This window comes from Lepidochelys olivacea (assembly GCF_965140295.1).
Source record: "Lepidochelys olivacea isolate rLepOli2 genome assembly, chromosome: 1".
Taxonomy (NCBI): Eukaryota; Metazoa; Chordata; order Testudines; family Cheloniidae; genus Lepidochelys; species Lepidochelys olivacea.
In genome coordinates this window covers 136,473,201-136,488,560 of record NC_140411.1, presented here as the reverse complement: position 1 = coordinate 136,488,560, position 15,360 = coordinate 136,473,201, and the positions used below count along the sequence as shown (strand labels likewise).

The 15,360-nt window shown below is 39.8% G+C and overlaps 1 protein-coding gene across 4 annotated transcripts in view; it reads right to left on the bottom strand.

The window, feature by feature from the left end:
- Window positions 1-15,360, bottom strand: part of FRMPD4 (FERM and PDZ domain containing 4) — a 436,507-nt gene that overhangs the window by 152,041 nt on the left and 269,106 nt on the right. For all 4 annotated transcript variants that reach the window (XM_084617940.1, XM_084617937.1, XM_084617938.1 and 1 more), the window contains one exon: window positions 8,509-8,625. In XM_084617940.1, the coding sequence (XP_084474066.1) occupies window positions 8,509-8,625 (117 nt within the window). The remainder of the gene's footprint in view (window positions 1-8,508; window positions 8,626-15,360) is intronic.

The following is a 15,360-nucleotide window of genomic DNA, read 5'->3' as shown; positions in this document are numbered from 1 at the left end:
AGTATTAAATTCAGTATCCTCTTAAATCTAACTTCTTACATCAAACAGTCACTTTCCTTTAAAAAATGTATGAAAGTTGTTTCTAAGCAGACCATTGACGCTTAGATTGCTCTCATTTTTTTTCCTGCTTCCTCCTAATTATTCAGCTATCCTTTAAACATTAATTTGTGTTTGGGCTTCCCTGTTTTGTCTTTTACTCCAACTCCCCTTCCCACTGGAACAATTCTACCTCTCAAGAAATCATCAGTTGAGGGAGCAGATGCAAGCCCTATGCAGCAAATTCTCAGGCAGGCTGAAAGAGAGATACCATACTTTCCCCTTATGGCACAGTATTCATTTTAAATATCAGTGGCATGAAGAGTAGAAAAATAGGAATTGCCATACCAGTCAGAAGAGTTGTCCATCTAGGCTACCTTGTCTCTGTGTCCAGTATCAGATGGTTCAGAGGAAGGTTCAAGAAACTTCACAATTACAGAATAACCTGCCTGAAATGTATGGATTTATATCTGTTCACAGTTAAATTACATGGTGGGTTTTTTGTTTTTGTTCTTTTTTAAAAGAGAAGGATTCATTAGTGATGTACATTTCTAACCCTGTTTGGAATCCTGCTAAGCATTTTGGCCTCTGCTGTATCTTGTGGCAGTGAGTTACACATGTTATTTATATAGGTTATAAAAAATAAACTACCACTTTTTCTCACTGTTAAATGTGTTGCCTTTCAGTTTCAATGGATATCTTTGTTCTTGTAGAAAAGGTGAGCAGAAGCTCTTGACTGACTAACTGTAGTGTTTCTTCATTTTGTATACAGTAGGCCCACTTTCAAATGGTTACATTTATCCACTTACAAATTTAAAAAAACCACCTCCGTTTCAGCAAGAATTACTTTTAAATTATTAGAGAAGAAAAAACATCCACAGGCCTGCTTAAACTCAACCCTGAGTGGTTTTGCTGTGGCTAAGTTTATGGGACAGGAAGAAATTTACTGAGTTGGGGTTAAGTGGAGATGGCCAACGAGAGAGCCTGACATAATTGATGAATCTGATTCATCCTGCTTGTCAAATACAAGTGTTGTTCATTGCCTCTAAGGACTGACATGTTCATTTGAGAGGACGAAATACAAACAGGTCAGCTTAGCCACACCAAAATTACATTTTGATATAGTTTAATTTTAAATAGTATCATATGCAATCTATATAAAATTAGGGGGAAATCTCCCTACTGTAGTGTTCGGTTTACACTCTTCTAGAGCATTCCTTCCACTCAACTTGTGGTAACACTCTGAAAATTGGTGCTTCCAAAAGCAATATAAGGCTAACTCATTGCCACCTCCTCTTCTGCCAGTTTGCAAACTGTCCAAATTGTACCTGGTTTCTGCACTACCTCAGTGTGGTTCTTTTCTTGGGGAGACAGCTGCAGGATTGCAATGCAACCAGTCAGTGCACAGTATGGCAACAATAAATCACAATTATAGATATACGAGGTAGCTGCTGTCTCAAATGTTCATGGTGATTGTGCTCTCTGAGACTATCCTGATAGGTGAGTTACACAACAGTAGCTCTTCCAAGAACATGGTGGGGTAACAACCATAAGACCTTCACCATACTCTTCTATCCCTTGAGATATCCTTGAGAACCTTCTGATGGAATAAACTCTAGAGGGATACTGTGAAAGAAGATCAGCTGATCTGGAGATATACCCTGGAGAACATATTGACAGGCAAACTGATTAGTATGCTTGTGAGCCTCGCTTCTGCATCAGGTATACATTTTTGGTTCTTAATAAGGGTGTATGAATGGCTTGCCATTAATAATGTCAATGAGTGTTTGCTGTCATGACTACACTGTTGGAAAGCCAGCTGTACAAACTGTATGTGCAAGAAGGGTAGAAAATTTTGTCTGCTAGAAGAGACAACGAAGCTTGCTGTTATAGAAACTGTCCAGAAGGACAACAAGCAGCAAAATAGTTAGATGAAGTCCACCAAAGAATGAAAGTTCAGGTAAAACACAGTATAACTTAAAGACTTATCCCTTGGCAGCAAAACAATTGTTCTGGCTATAGATATATTGTGAAATAGGTTTCAGAGTGGTAGCCGTGTTAGTCTGTATCAGCAGAAAGAACAAGGAGTACTTGTGGCACCTTAGACTAACAAATTTATTTGAGCATAAGCTTTTGTGGGCTAAAGCCCACTTCATCGGATGCATGCAGTGGAAAATACAGTAGGAATATATATATTTACACAGAGACATGGAAAAAAATGGGGGTTGTCATACCAACTCTTAACAAGACCAATTGATTAAGGTGGGCTATTATCAGCAGGAGGAAAAAAAACTTGTAGTGATAATCAGGATGGCCCATTTCAAACTGTTGACAAGAAGGTGTGAGTAACAGTAGGGGAAAAATTAGCATGGGGAAATAGTTTTTAGTTACTATAATGACTCATCCACTCCCAGTCTTTATTCAAGCCTAATTTAATGGTGTCCAGTTTGCAGATTAATTCCAGTTCTGCTGTTTCTCATTGGAGTCTGTGTTTGAAGGTTTTTTTTGTTGTTGACTAATTGCGACTTTTAGGTCTGTAATTGAGTGTTCAGGGAGGCTGAATTGTTCTCCAACTGGTTTTTGAATGTTATATTTTTTGATGTCTTGTGTCCATTTATTCTTTTGTGTAGACTCTGTCTGGTTTGGCCAACGTACATGGCAGAGGGGCATTGCTGGCACATGATGGCATATATCACATTGGTAGATGTGCAGGTGAACGAGCCTCTGATAGTGTGGCTGATGTGATTAGGCCCTATGATCGTGTCCCCTGAATAGATATGTGGACAGAGCTGGCAACGGGCTTTGTTGCAAGGATAGGTTCCTGGGTTAGTGTTTTTGTTGTGTGGTTGCTGAAGAGTATTTGTTTTAGGCTGGGGGGCTGTCTGTAAGCGAGGACTGGCCAGTATAGAAAATAGACCAGAAATGCATTAAATATATGCTGTTAGCTATTCTGTACTGAGAGTCCTGCATTATGTTGTTTGTGTTTTAGGATTAATATGCAGGATTAACATGATACAACTGCCATCCCCATGCAACCTTTACTAAAATTAGTTGCTCATCTCATGAGGCTATTGCAAGTGAACAATTTTTTTTAAAAGGAGGAAGTGAAGTTTGACCTAATAGAACTTTAGCTAATGGAAAACTTGACCTAATTCAAGAAAAGTCTCTTTTGAAGTTGGTACAGGATGGTCATTTTCCATCTTGTAAAAAGGAGGTAGTGAACTGATAGTCACATCTCAAAGTATTTCAGTTAAAGGCTTTTGTATCAATTCTGCAAAGTGTTGTCAGGCAGTGGAAGCTACTACTTATTAGCTCAGTGCACAGGTGCAGTCCCATATTTGAAAGAAGGAACCAAATCTACTTCAGTGAAAAGAATAAACATGCCTTGGTATTGGGGGTATTTTTATAGTGGCAGTGCTGATGACGGAAACCATGTATTTGGTGTGTGTTACTACTACTTTAAGCCAGGGAGTGCCCTGGTTCCAGCACCATTGCTTTGTACTCATGCCAGAAAGCCTTTGCAATGACACCACATAACTACCTTTCATTTCATATAGAGATGCTATCAGATATTCTCCCCCCCCTTACTTTATAACTACAGTGTTTAAATATGTCCTACTATTAAATGGTATTACACATATGACACAAAGTAAATAATGCAACTCAAAAGCAATTGATGTTGCATTGGATGAAATATTTCATTTGCTTATGCAGAACCCATGTGCACCTTGTATACCAATATTACTTGCTTTGAGAAGTTTTAATCAAAACCAGAAAAGGATTTCAATTGCTAGATCTCCTCCAATGTCATAATTTGTTAACCTCCAAGACAACATGACAGGTGCTATCTTGCTGATCTCTTTTCTTTTTCCATGGGCATAACTGTCAATTTGCAAAGCATTCCTTGTGCTCTTCTGTTCCTAGAAGGCAGAGGTCAAAATGAAGGAGAGGAAATTACTGGCTTCATTTTTAAGTTAGTTTAGTGCTAGTGAAAGGAGCCAGTTTAACGGCTATTGACACTGAAGCCTTCTACTTAAACAACTAACAGATAGTATCAGTAAGAGCACAATGTCCCATCTCTGTGCCTCACTCAAGCCTGAAAGGGACCACAGCCGGGGGCAAGTGGGTAATTACTAAATCTATCTTTGGTTCCCTCTTCCGAGATGGCCAACAAGGGTTAAAATTCACGCCAGTTTTTGTGATGTGGAGATCTCTCATTAAGATCTATCTGCCCTCCCATCCATTATACCACATTCATCACTGAGGCCTGGTCTACACTGTTAGGTCCATGTCAGGCAGGTTATGTCAACCTAATTATGTCAGTGTGTACACTACAGTCTTGTCCTGCTGATGTAAATGCCCTATTATACTGACATAACTCCACCTCCATGAGAGCCATAGAGCTTATGATGGTCTAGTTATGGCAAAGCAGTGTCGGTGTAGACCCTGGGTTACTTACATTGACTGTTGGCTGTCTGACCCATGAAATTGACAAGAAAGCCCACTCCCAGTTAGGCTGCTGCCTGGAGGCCCCCCACTCTGGGAGTCAAGAAGCCTGGAGGCTGCCCTCCCCTACTCCCAGCTGAAAGCAGGCAGCTGGGCTCCTGGTAGGGAGCTGAACCCCACACTGCCCCTCTTCAGCCAGTGCAAGTGCTCCTGGTGAGGACGTGCACCACCAACAGAAGAAGAGTAGTGTGGACATCATCCACTGTAGTAATTACTGTGGTGGCTATAAAAAGACCTAACATAGGCTGACTTAGGGCTGCAGTGTAAATATACCCTGAGGTACCAGCACCACATGGTGCATAGATGGTAAGGACCATCATTCACTAGCAACCGTTGCTAGATTTGAACTGGTGACTCGGTGCAGCAGTAAATGGCTTCAAATCCCATAACTAAATTCTTGAGGTATTCGCTCTCCGAAAGTAGCTGTTTCTAATGCACCCAAGTGATAGTGATTTAATGAAATATGCATTACTGCTTCAGAGGGATGATGCATGCTGATCAGAGTACATTTTTAAAGCTAGTGCTATCCTTAGTCATCATTACAAAATGTCTCATACAGTCAGATGTACTGTGATTATTCTCATGTAAAGCAGTGGCTCTCAACCAGGGGCACATGTACCCCGGGGGTACAGAGGTCTTTCAGAGGGTACATCAACTCATCTAGATATTTGCCTAGTTTAAAAACAGGATACATAAAAAGCACAAGCGAAGTCAGTACAAACTAAAATTTCATATAGAAAATCACTTGTTTATACTATTTACTATCCACTGAAATGTAAGTACAAATGTTCAGCAACAGACTGCCCATCCTTCATGTCCAACCCCAGATGGTGCCATTAGTTCAGTCACCTTACATTTCTTTCAAACAGTTTTCCCATCTTAGTAATGACCAAGTCAAAACATGCTTAGTTGTTAGCAAGATGGCTATACTTATCAACCAAGTATTTGGGCATTTTAAACATTAAGAGGTTAATCAGGTACCTGCTACAGCCTGGGAGCGGGGGGGAGGAACTGTGCAGAGCTGAGACCCCTATCTCTCAGCCCCCACACTGCCCCTCTTCAGTCAGTGGAAGTGCTCCTGGTGAGAAGGAGGGTAGTGTGGACATCTGCCACCACAGTAATAACTGTGGCTGGAAGTCAACCTAACATAGGTTGATTTAAGTTTGTAGTGTAGACATGCCCCCTGAGGGACGCAGATAAACCGACCTAACCCCTGGAGTAGACAGCACTAGGTCAATGGTAGAATTCTCCCATCAACCTAGCTACCACCTCTCTGTGAGGTGGAATACCTACGTCACTGGGAGAAACCCTCCCATCGGCATAGGTAGTGTCTCCACTTAAGCACTACAGTGGCCAACTGCTGCACCAAGGTAGCATTTTAAGTGCAGACAAGCCCTAACTTCTTTCCCAGTTCTGTAAAACTGTGGTAATGTTCATCTTGTTTCTCTGAGCTACAAGGAAATGGGTGTTGGGAAGGGCTGGGGGTTGGATGGAAACAACTAATTTCAGTTGTTGATGTGCAAGAAATTGATGGGACTGCTTATGTTAGCATTTTAAAATAAAACTGTCAAGGGCATCCAGAACACCAGTTGGGTGCTCTTCAATTACAGTGTGTATACATCCAAATAAATAAATAAATAAATAACCAATTGCAGATAGAATAATGGCCCCAAAGGGAATGGAGGGCTATCATCTCTAGAATGTTAATTTAGTATCTTTATGAGCACTAAAACACACTAAATACAAAAACTAAACACTAGGGTCAGTATAATTTGGCATCATAAGGCCCTTTTGACTGTTATGGAATTTTGATCAGATAATTTCTACAATATTTTGAAAGGCGGTAAAACAGCATGGAGCCTCAACATATTAAAGGGAATCAGAAAAACAAACAAAAATTGCAGACAGAGGTGATAATTACCAGTCAGATATTAACTTTGAAAATGCTCTATTAATTTACAGAATTAATGAGTGCTAATGCATTCAATAAAGTAAGGTACAGCTTTGTACTGATCCATGAGAATTAGACTATCAGTCTGACTAGTATCATTCTGGAAGTGAGAGAACGCAGGATTCAAGCTTAATGGTTGTCTTCACTAGCTAGATACTACTGTTAAAGCAAATGACAGCAATAAAGTTCTGGGAAGATCCTGTCTAAATTCTTCACTAGTCCTTTGTAACAATAGCAAAAATGCACAATTCTAAAAGATTCTTCCCAAATTATATACCTGATCTAGTCATGTTGGAAATAGTCTTTGGGATTTTTAGTTACTGCGGGGTAGTCAAAATCAGTAAAGCTGATAGTTAAACACTAAATGACTAAAATATTTCAGAAAGAATCCTGTAAACGGAAACACCACAGCACTTCAAATTTAGTCTAGCAGAGTGTAAGCATAAGAAATGAAGAGGTAATTATTAAAGGAAACGATTGACTTTTTAAAGCATCTCTGTTGGCGAATAGCTGGAGGCACTAAAACATAGTTTACACAATAAGATACTTGAAGTACAGACACACACATCCCAGCCTGTAAGATCATGTGATATGAGTAAGTTTTGGATTGGAAAAAAACTCTCAAATCCAGGGATGAGAGTGGCTGTGGGCGAGGGTGGGCTATAGTATCTAAATCCTGGGCTGGTTTACAGCCCTTGGTATAATTTAAACACTCTGAGGCCTGTCTAAATTTCTGTCCCTGGTTGCCCAGGGCCTACTCAGAATCTACATGCTGTGGCCCTATCCAAAACGCCTGCCTCCATTATGTTTCCTATGGCTATGAGTGAGTTCTTAGCACAAAAAGTGAGGCAGACAGGCTAGGAGAACTCTCCTTTAACTAGATTGACGGCTTTTAGGTCTCCTTTATAACGTTCCAACCCTTTCACCCCATGTGAAGAGCATGGAGTGGGGATGAGGATCTCACCCCGATTTTCAAAGGAGCTCAGCACCCAGAGCTCCCATCAAGAACATTTAACAAAATTAGAACCATGGGAGCTGCTGGGTGCTAGGGCCTTTTGAAATTTTGGACACTTAATTTAGGTGCCTTAACAGGAGCTGAGCTCTTCAGAAATTCTGACCACCAGTTCTAGGTGTTGAGCACTTTTGAAATCCTGCTTCTTAAATAACACTTAGCCTGGTCTTTGCAGAAGTAAATTAAACTAATACCAACAAATAGAGTAAAACCAAATGATGGTTCTGATATTTCAGCTCCATTTGTTCTTAGCAAAAAAGTATTCCAAACTACAATTCAAACCAGAGCTCCACTTACTTGGACAGGAAAATCTATTTTAATCAAAGGCACAGACAGTTCAAAAGAGTAATTATGGAAAGTTTTAAAGGGGAGGAAAAGCAAACATAATCTTTGTTTACAATCTAATCATTCCTTTTAATTTCTCTTACAATCCTTTAAACCCAGAGGCAAAGGATCATGGATCTTAGCTGTGCAAGCAAATGGAAATCTAAGAATTAGATTACAAACTAGATAGGATCAAAGAACTTATTTTCTCTTTGCCAGTATGATGAATATATCAGGCAAACTAAAATGGATCACATGTCCGAGAGAACAGATTTGTTCATCCCAGTCAAAACTGATCTTTTGCCTCATTCTTTTAACCTGGGAGGGATTTTTGTGGATCATATTTACTGTAATTCTTCACTGTAAGGTTCTCTTCTAGGAAACTGTCTTCAGCAGAACATCAAATACCAAGAAAAACAGATCCTTAAGTTATCTGTGTTTCTATCAATATCAGAAGATACCAAAGAGTATGCAACAGTGAAAGAAAGACAGGACACAAAGACTGGTCAAGACCATCTCTTTGTGCACAAACCAGAACAGTTGAGCATTAACATGGTAAAGCTGAAGCTGATGTCAACTCAAGATGCAGAGAGAAAGAGTGCTAAGTACTAGAGTTACAGTACTGAACTGCAGCCTCTATCCATCTAACAAAAACTCGTGCTAAATCCGTTCAACCTACTTGATGAAGTAGTCTCTCCCATCTCTGTTTGTCATCATCTCCCATCCATAGGGTGGGCCCTGGTTCAAGCTCCAGGTTCCTGAAGGATGTGGCCAACCTGAAGACTTGGTCCTGTGGCTGCAAATTAGCAAAAAATAAACACTTAGACTAGAAAAATCAGACTCTTTGTTTCTATCAATACTTGCATACCACACTGTGGCATCTGAGTATCTTCAGATGTGTGAAATATTCCTTCAGACAATCTCCTGGTTGCAGAAACGAGGCTTATTCAGTTTTAATTTCAATCAATTTATTCCTAGGAGTTATGAAGGAATGTGATTTGCAATCACTTAGAAGGTCCTGTCTGCGACAGGAACTTGAACCCAGGCCATGACCACATGTATCTATGTATACATATGATTATTTTTCCTATATATTGCAGCACAATCAAGAGAAGAAAAGACAGACAAAAATAGTCCTAGTCTTTGCTAACTCCTCTGTTCCAGTATGATAAATTCCCAACACTTACAGTTTAATCACAGAATTCTTGTGGCAAACTATGCACGTTAATGCACTAAATGGCACAAGAAGCTATGTAAATGTTCAATTCCCATGTGATGCACACTCCTGTTACTATCAACCTATTATTTGTTTCTTGGGTGGTAATAAAGAAAATCCATCACATTTAGATATAGGGATGCTGTATGTGTTCTATATGTATTTGTAATTACATCCATATATTATCCATTACTTCTCCTTCAAATAGCTTCTTGCAATTCACATTTTTTCAGCTAGCATTTTGCTGCTGATCTCTACTTCAGCACTCTCCATTGCTTAGCATGGGCCAACCTGTACCACCCCAAAGAAACACCTACAAGAGGGGTACATAGAAGGTTCATCTGTGTTTCCAACTAATGGCCCCATCAGGCTGGATAGGTTTTGGAATGTCTGGCCTTTCACCTCCACATATAAGCAGGGAGGTCCCAGCCCCATGGAAAGTCAACCTTTATGACCTGGTCCTTTGCCCTCTCCTGCAAGAGGTGTCCCAGTTCCTGTGAATAAACGCCACCACTCAGGGAGTTATAGGCACAGAGCCTAAGTCAAGACTCCTAACAGTATGACCTGAAGCACGGATATCTGTGTGGATTCGAAAGGGATGCATGGGACACCAAGATACACAGACAGGATCCATTCAGAGAACCTCCAGACCCTGAAGGAGAGGAGATGATCTGGTCCCATTTTAGGATTTTATAACACATTTTATATATATATATGAACCACCATGAGAACCCAGTTGATTACACCATGTAGTTCATACATGCTCTTCCAAGAGCTTTTCCACCTCTAATTCTTCCCCCATATAACCCATTCCTCTCTCTAGCCTGTGCTGGTGATAACTTTTACTCATGGTATTTGTATGAGCCACATTGTAAGCTGGGGCCTTGTCTCATATTTACCATAATGACCACCGTTGATGCTATTTAAATAATAAGACATATCTATATCCACCTATCTTAGAGTGAAGTGTAATTTGGCCAGCACTTTTTTTTAAAAAAAGAGAAACAGTTAGCTATGGGTAACTCAACAATCCATTCCAAATTGCTAAATTCTATAACAGTGTACATAGTTTGTCTTTCCCAAAAGGAGGAATGAATCATTAAAAACAAACTAACTAACCTTTTTCATTATTTGAAGGCTTAATCACTATTGAGGAAAGATAGTGATTCAAAATATAATTTACATGTAAAACAGAGAATTACAATAGAGTGCTAGAGATTGCCTGAATTTCATTACAAATCACACTAAGCAAGCACTGTATCTTCAAGGAGTAGAAAAACATTTCACTAAGCATATCTAAACACAGGCATTTGCAATAAAACAGAGCTTAGTTCTAATATTTGAGCATGCTGGAAATTTTAATAAAATTAACATTACTCATGTTACAGAAACAAATAAATGTCAGATTTGCTACATTATCCCAGATAAATGCAACTAAACCATTCCTGATTAAAGTAGTTTAACAAATCAAATGTTCTTATTAAGAAACAAAGTAATGCTTTTAAAAATGAATCTTTAGTAATATTCTGTAGCATGCAGACTCATATAAAACTGAACTAATGCATCCTTATATCCCTCCCAAAGCTTACAGGCTTTTGACAGAGGGAGACAAGAATAATTGAGGAGCCTATATTGAAAGCAAAAACATCAGAGTGGGAAGTTTTAAAATGAGTAGTAAATTACCTACAGAATATACCCCATATGGTTCATAGACTGATGAATCCAACTTCATGGATCTCAAATTAACACTTAACAGCTTATTTTTACCACTTTTTTACAGTAATTTTCATGGTAGTAATAAAAATACCTAGAAACTATGTGTGTAGACATGTGCCATAAGAACAAATTATCCCTTTTTTAAAAATAATTTTAATACTTTCATTTATAAGGTAGACACTACTGCTCACTTGTTTGTACCTCAGTTTGCCCATTTGTAAAATGATACATAATTTAATTTTGTAAAACACTTTGAAATCTACTGTTAAACAGTGCTATGTATGAGTTAAGTATTATTATTAATGTTCCCATACGTCCCATGTACCTTTTCACAATTCATAAAGACCTAGATAATCTTCCCCATCCAAATATAATTTTTAAATTGCTGCATTAATGGAGCTCAGGGTCGATTAGCATTGATACTTCACAGCACTTTGCACAGCATGAAGAATGAAGGAATATTCTGTATTTTTGTTTATAAATATCATATGCACTTCAGTTTAGCTGCTTGATATTATTCTGCCCAACTGCAAGGAGTTAACTCAAAGGAGGCTGTTGGCGAGAAACAAACAGGAAACAAAACAATGCCAATGAAAAGGTCCTGTCAGAGAAAATACCAAGGGTTCTTGTGGCTACAATGGGGAAGCTATTAACTTTGGTGCCAAGCAGGTGGATATTCCAGCTAGACTCACAAGGTATATTCTTCTCAGGCTGGAATTGGGATCAAAGAGAATACTAATCCTCTTAAAACTCCATCTTAGAGATGGAGTGGGATTGAATGGGCAGCAGCAGCAGCTGGAGAGGAGTTTCTAACAAGGAGCCTGGAGGATGTTGCAGAGGTAGTCTGTCAACTCCCAGCCCAGGAGTTGGAATGGCTAGGCTGAGCGGAACTTACCTAATATGGAAAGGATAAAGTGCAAGGAAAGAATACATTGTAGGTGAGAACCAGGGGGACAGGCCTTGTGTTGTTTTATCCCTTTTATTGCTTACTATGTACATTTGGGCGAATAAGCAATATTTGTTCTGATAAAACTGTTGAGCCACATTAATCAGCCGTTTGTCACGGTCTCCCTAAGATACATTTTCTTGCAGGTGCCTAGTATAGTTGAGCCTGTCATGTTTACACAGTCAAAAACAAGGAGGCTATGGTGGCCCAATTACTCAGTCTAATAGTGGTTGGACCACGGAGCCCCCCACCCTTGAAAAAGGTGCAAGAAGCCAAACCTGTCACCTAAAGGGTGCACCTGAGACGGGACTAAAAGTAGTCTAAAGCTTGCCCTGTACCTGTGACAAAGTAAACCCAGGTTGGAAAGCCATTTGCTTATAGCTGGGAATCTTGCCTTTTTCCTAGTTATATATAAATGATCTCTTCGCTGCCTGTTCATGTGCCTCCCTCAATAGTTGGTCAGTCTCTTCATCTAGCGCAACCATGAGATGGAATGGGCAGTCTGCACACTGGTAAGTGGGGGAGAAGCATGCCCCCAGAGCAAAAGGCTAGCCTGGGCCATGGGAGATTTGGATTCAATTCTTGCTGGGCCACAGACATCCTGTGGGATCCTCGAAAAGTCCCTTCATCAGGTATGACTCAATTTCCCATCTGTAAATTGGGGATGATAGCAATTCCCTACCTCACAGGAGTGTCGTGGGGTTAAATACGCTAAAAATTGTGTGGTGAGGTAGATTTACACCCCAGCTTGTTGCACACTAACCCTCTGTTTAGACAAGCCATTCGTTTGCATCCTCTGAGTTTCATTTACAGTTTTTGATTCAAATGTATGGAAGCCTGAGTTAAAACTGCTTCAGGCCTATTACAAAATCAGTGAAAATGAGTAAGTGCCAGCAACTGAAATTATACAGAACGGTTGTAATCTCACTTGGCAAAGTATATGAGCTCTATCTCAGTGTATATGTGTATATAGAGAGAGATTGCATCTCATAAATAGTTAAGTCAAGCATGTTAGTCTAATTGACTTTACCAGGTAAAGGAAGGGCATTGTCCAAGTTCATGAGGGAACCAGGCAGCCCTGGCTGATAGATGCAGCCTACAAGTATGTGGCCTACATCTGATTACTCCACCTCTGAAGTAATTGAGCTTTACGCAAAGATGGCAGAGAAAGTCAAAACTAGGACTGACTTAAGATAGGCACTGGTTATGTCTGAGTCTTGTTCTCGCCACCTAGTATGATACTTGGAAGTGAAATTGAAGTTCTTTAGGGGAATTGTCCAAACACGCCTTGAGCTTCAGCTTGCTAGATTAAACACATCTTTAAACGGGTAGATGTGGCATCTTTTGTACTTTAAGCAGCAGACTCTGCAAGGCAACTTGTTGCTGACGCCAGGAGGGGAGATATAGGGCAGGAATGCCAGCCAGGCCAGGCTGATCATTCTCCTGGTATTTATTATTTTACATACAGTTCCACTGAGCTGAGTGTCTACTAGTCCTGTATGTAAAGAACTGAACCACGCCAAGGAAGCAATACTCTACTACAGAATATCACAAGGCAAGTCCAGAATTGTAGCGATTGGTTCCCCACATTAAACCAGCTAGTTTGCTGATCAGATTGTGTCTTGTCTTTACTGTCAATGAGGTCTTGGTAAGGTGTTCCTTGAAAGTCAAAGTATTGTCCAGTGCAAAACCAAGATACACAGACTTTGGGTTGTGAATCATCCTGTGTCCATTCAGGAACATGCTGAGCTGTTTGTTGGCCTTTGCATGGTGGATGGAAGCAGATGGAAACTGTCTTTTACAAGTTTTAAGTCTCCATCTTTTGCAATAGTGGGCCATCTGTTTCATGACAGCATTCAGGACTTCTACTAGATGAAGTGAAAACCTGAGTCTCCTGTTATCGGTAGTGTGCATAATATATATGGCTAGGGTATGTTATGAGTCTATATTACATCTACATGTTCTTAGGAAGTCTTTAATCTACAGATGATTGATCCCATCTTGTCAATAAACACAGTATTTAGATTGAATAGTATTCAGAATATGCATGATTGAAACCATTACAAAAAGTAGCTAATGAAAATGCGTATTGCTCAGTAACTCCTTTTACACCTCAAAATTGAAGCCACTTAAATTTTTGAAAGCATATTTTTATTATCCTAATATCTAGCTGGTTTTAGGGTTTTTGTTTGCTTTTCCCCTCAAATCACTCCACTGTTAAATGCTAACAACTTAAAAAAACAGAATGGAAACTGGAAAACTAAACATGCTATTTCTATGATATTTAATCTGCCTCTGCCTCCGGAATAAAAATGCTTAGCCCAATTTTCCCTCTTTCCAGAAGACAAGAGCCTCCACTGAACCACTAGGCCTGTCAACCTTTCTATTTTAATGTGAAAAAAGAAAGCTTTTTTTTAAAAAAGGACTGCACCGCTGTGCTATCAAGATCAGTTGTCATATCCTCCTTTCAAAACCCTACCACAGAGCAAGACACACCAGCAGGCATAGAGTAGACACAGAAATCTTGTTGCATGATCAAGGACAGCTGAAAGGGTTATCATCTCTACACACACACAAAATGTTGAGAAAATATTTTACAAGGCCTGTTCTGCCCATATCCAGCAGCTATTCAGTGGAGATGAAAGATCTCAAAGCACTTGTCTATAGTTGCACATCGAAGCATTTCTCACTCAACAAGAAATACTTTACACTGCCAAGGAATCCACCTATTGCCAGAGCCCCCACTGTTTGGATAAAGTAGTGGACACGGGTCTGGACCTGACACCACGTGAGAGAATACACAGGAAAATAAATGAGATGTACCTTCTGATAAAAGAATGTCAGACAGAAAGCCAGTCATATTTAACCTTAAAAAAAACCAACTGGGAAAAATACATGTTTAGGAGGATATTTGCATTGACTCAGAAAAACTACATGACTCCAACAAGACAAATCTGCTCTTCCCTCCCCCTGCAAAAGCTTCCCCGGGTGATTTACTGACTGATTCAACAAATACACCCAGAAGTATACAGCACAAGCACAGCTAGAGACAATGAAGTGCATAAGTAAGACTCATGGACATACATTACAAATGAAAAATCACACCAAGGCCCTAAACCACCGTAAGCACAGGAGGGGACTCCTACTCATTTCAGACAGACAGAGACCTCAGTGGGGCGCTACACAGGCTAAAGTTAAGCATGTGTTGTCATGCTTTGATGGATCAGGGTCATAGCGAACAAACAAGAAATTGTTAGTTCTCATACACCATGTGAACCATTTTTTGTATTCTCAGAAGCACTACTACAAATGAAACAAAGCTTAGGAAAACCATCCCACCCATGTGCTTAGGCTTCTAGAATTGAATTGATGGCAAACTGAGTCAGGAGAGAGAGAGAAACAATGCCTGACCCAAATGTCACATTTCTTTTCATAGTCACATAATTTGAATAAGGATACCCTCCTCAGACAAATCCCATGGCCTTTCAACAGGCCCTTGACCCCATTCAACATACAGTTGTTTCAGACAAATAGAAAGGAATGTCACAGTGTACCTCATCTTCTAGCATCCAAACAGAGTTTTCCTCCTTGGTCTGGTGTAATCACACAATACAACTAGAGTTCCACAAACAAAGTCTATCCTTGCTGGAGTA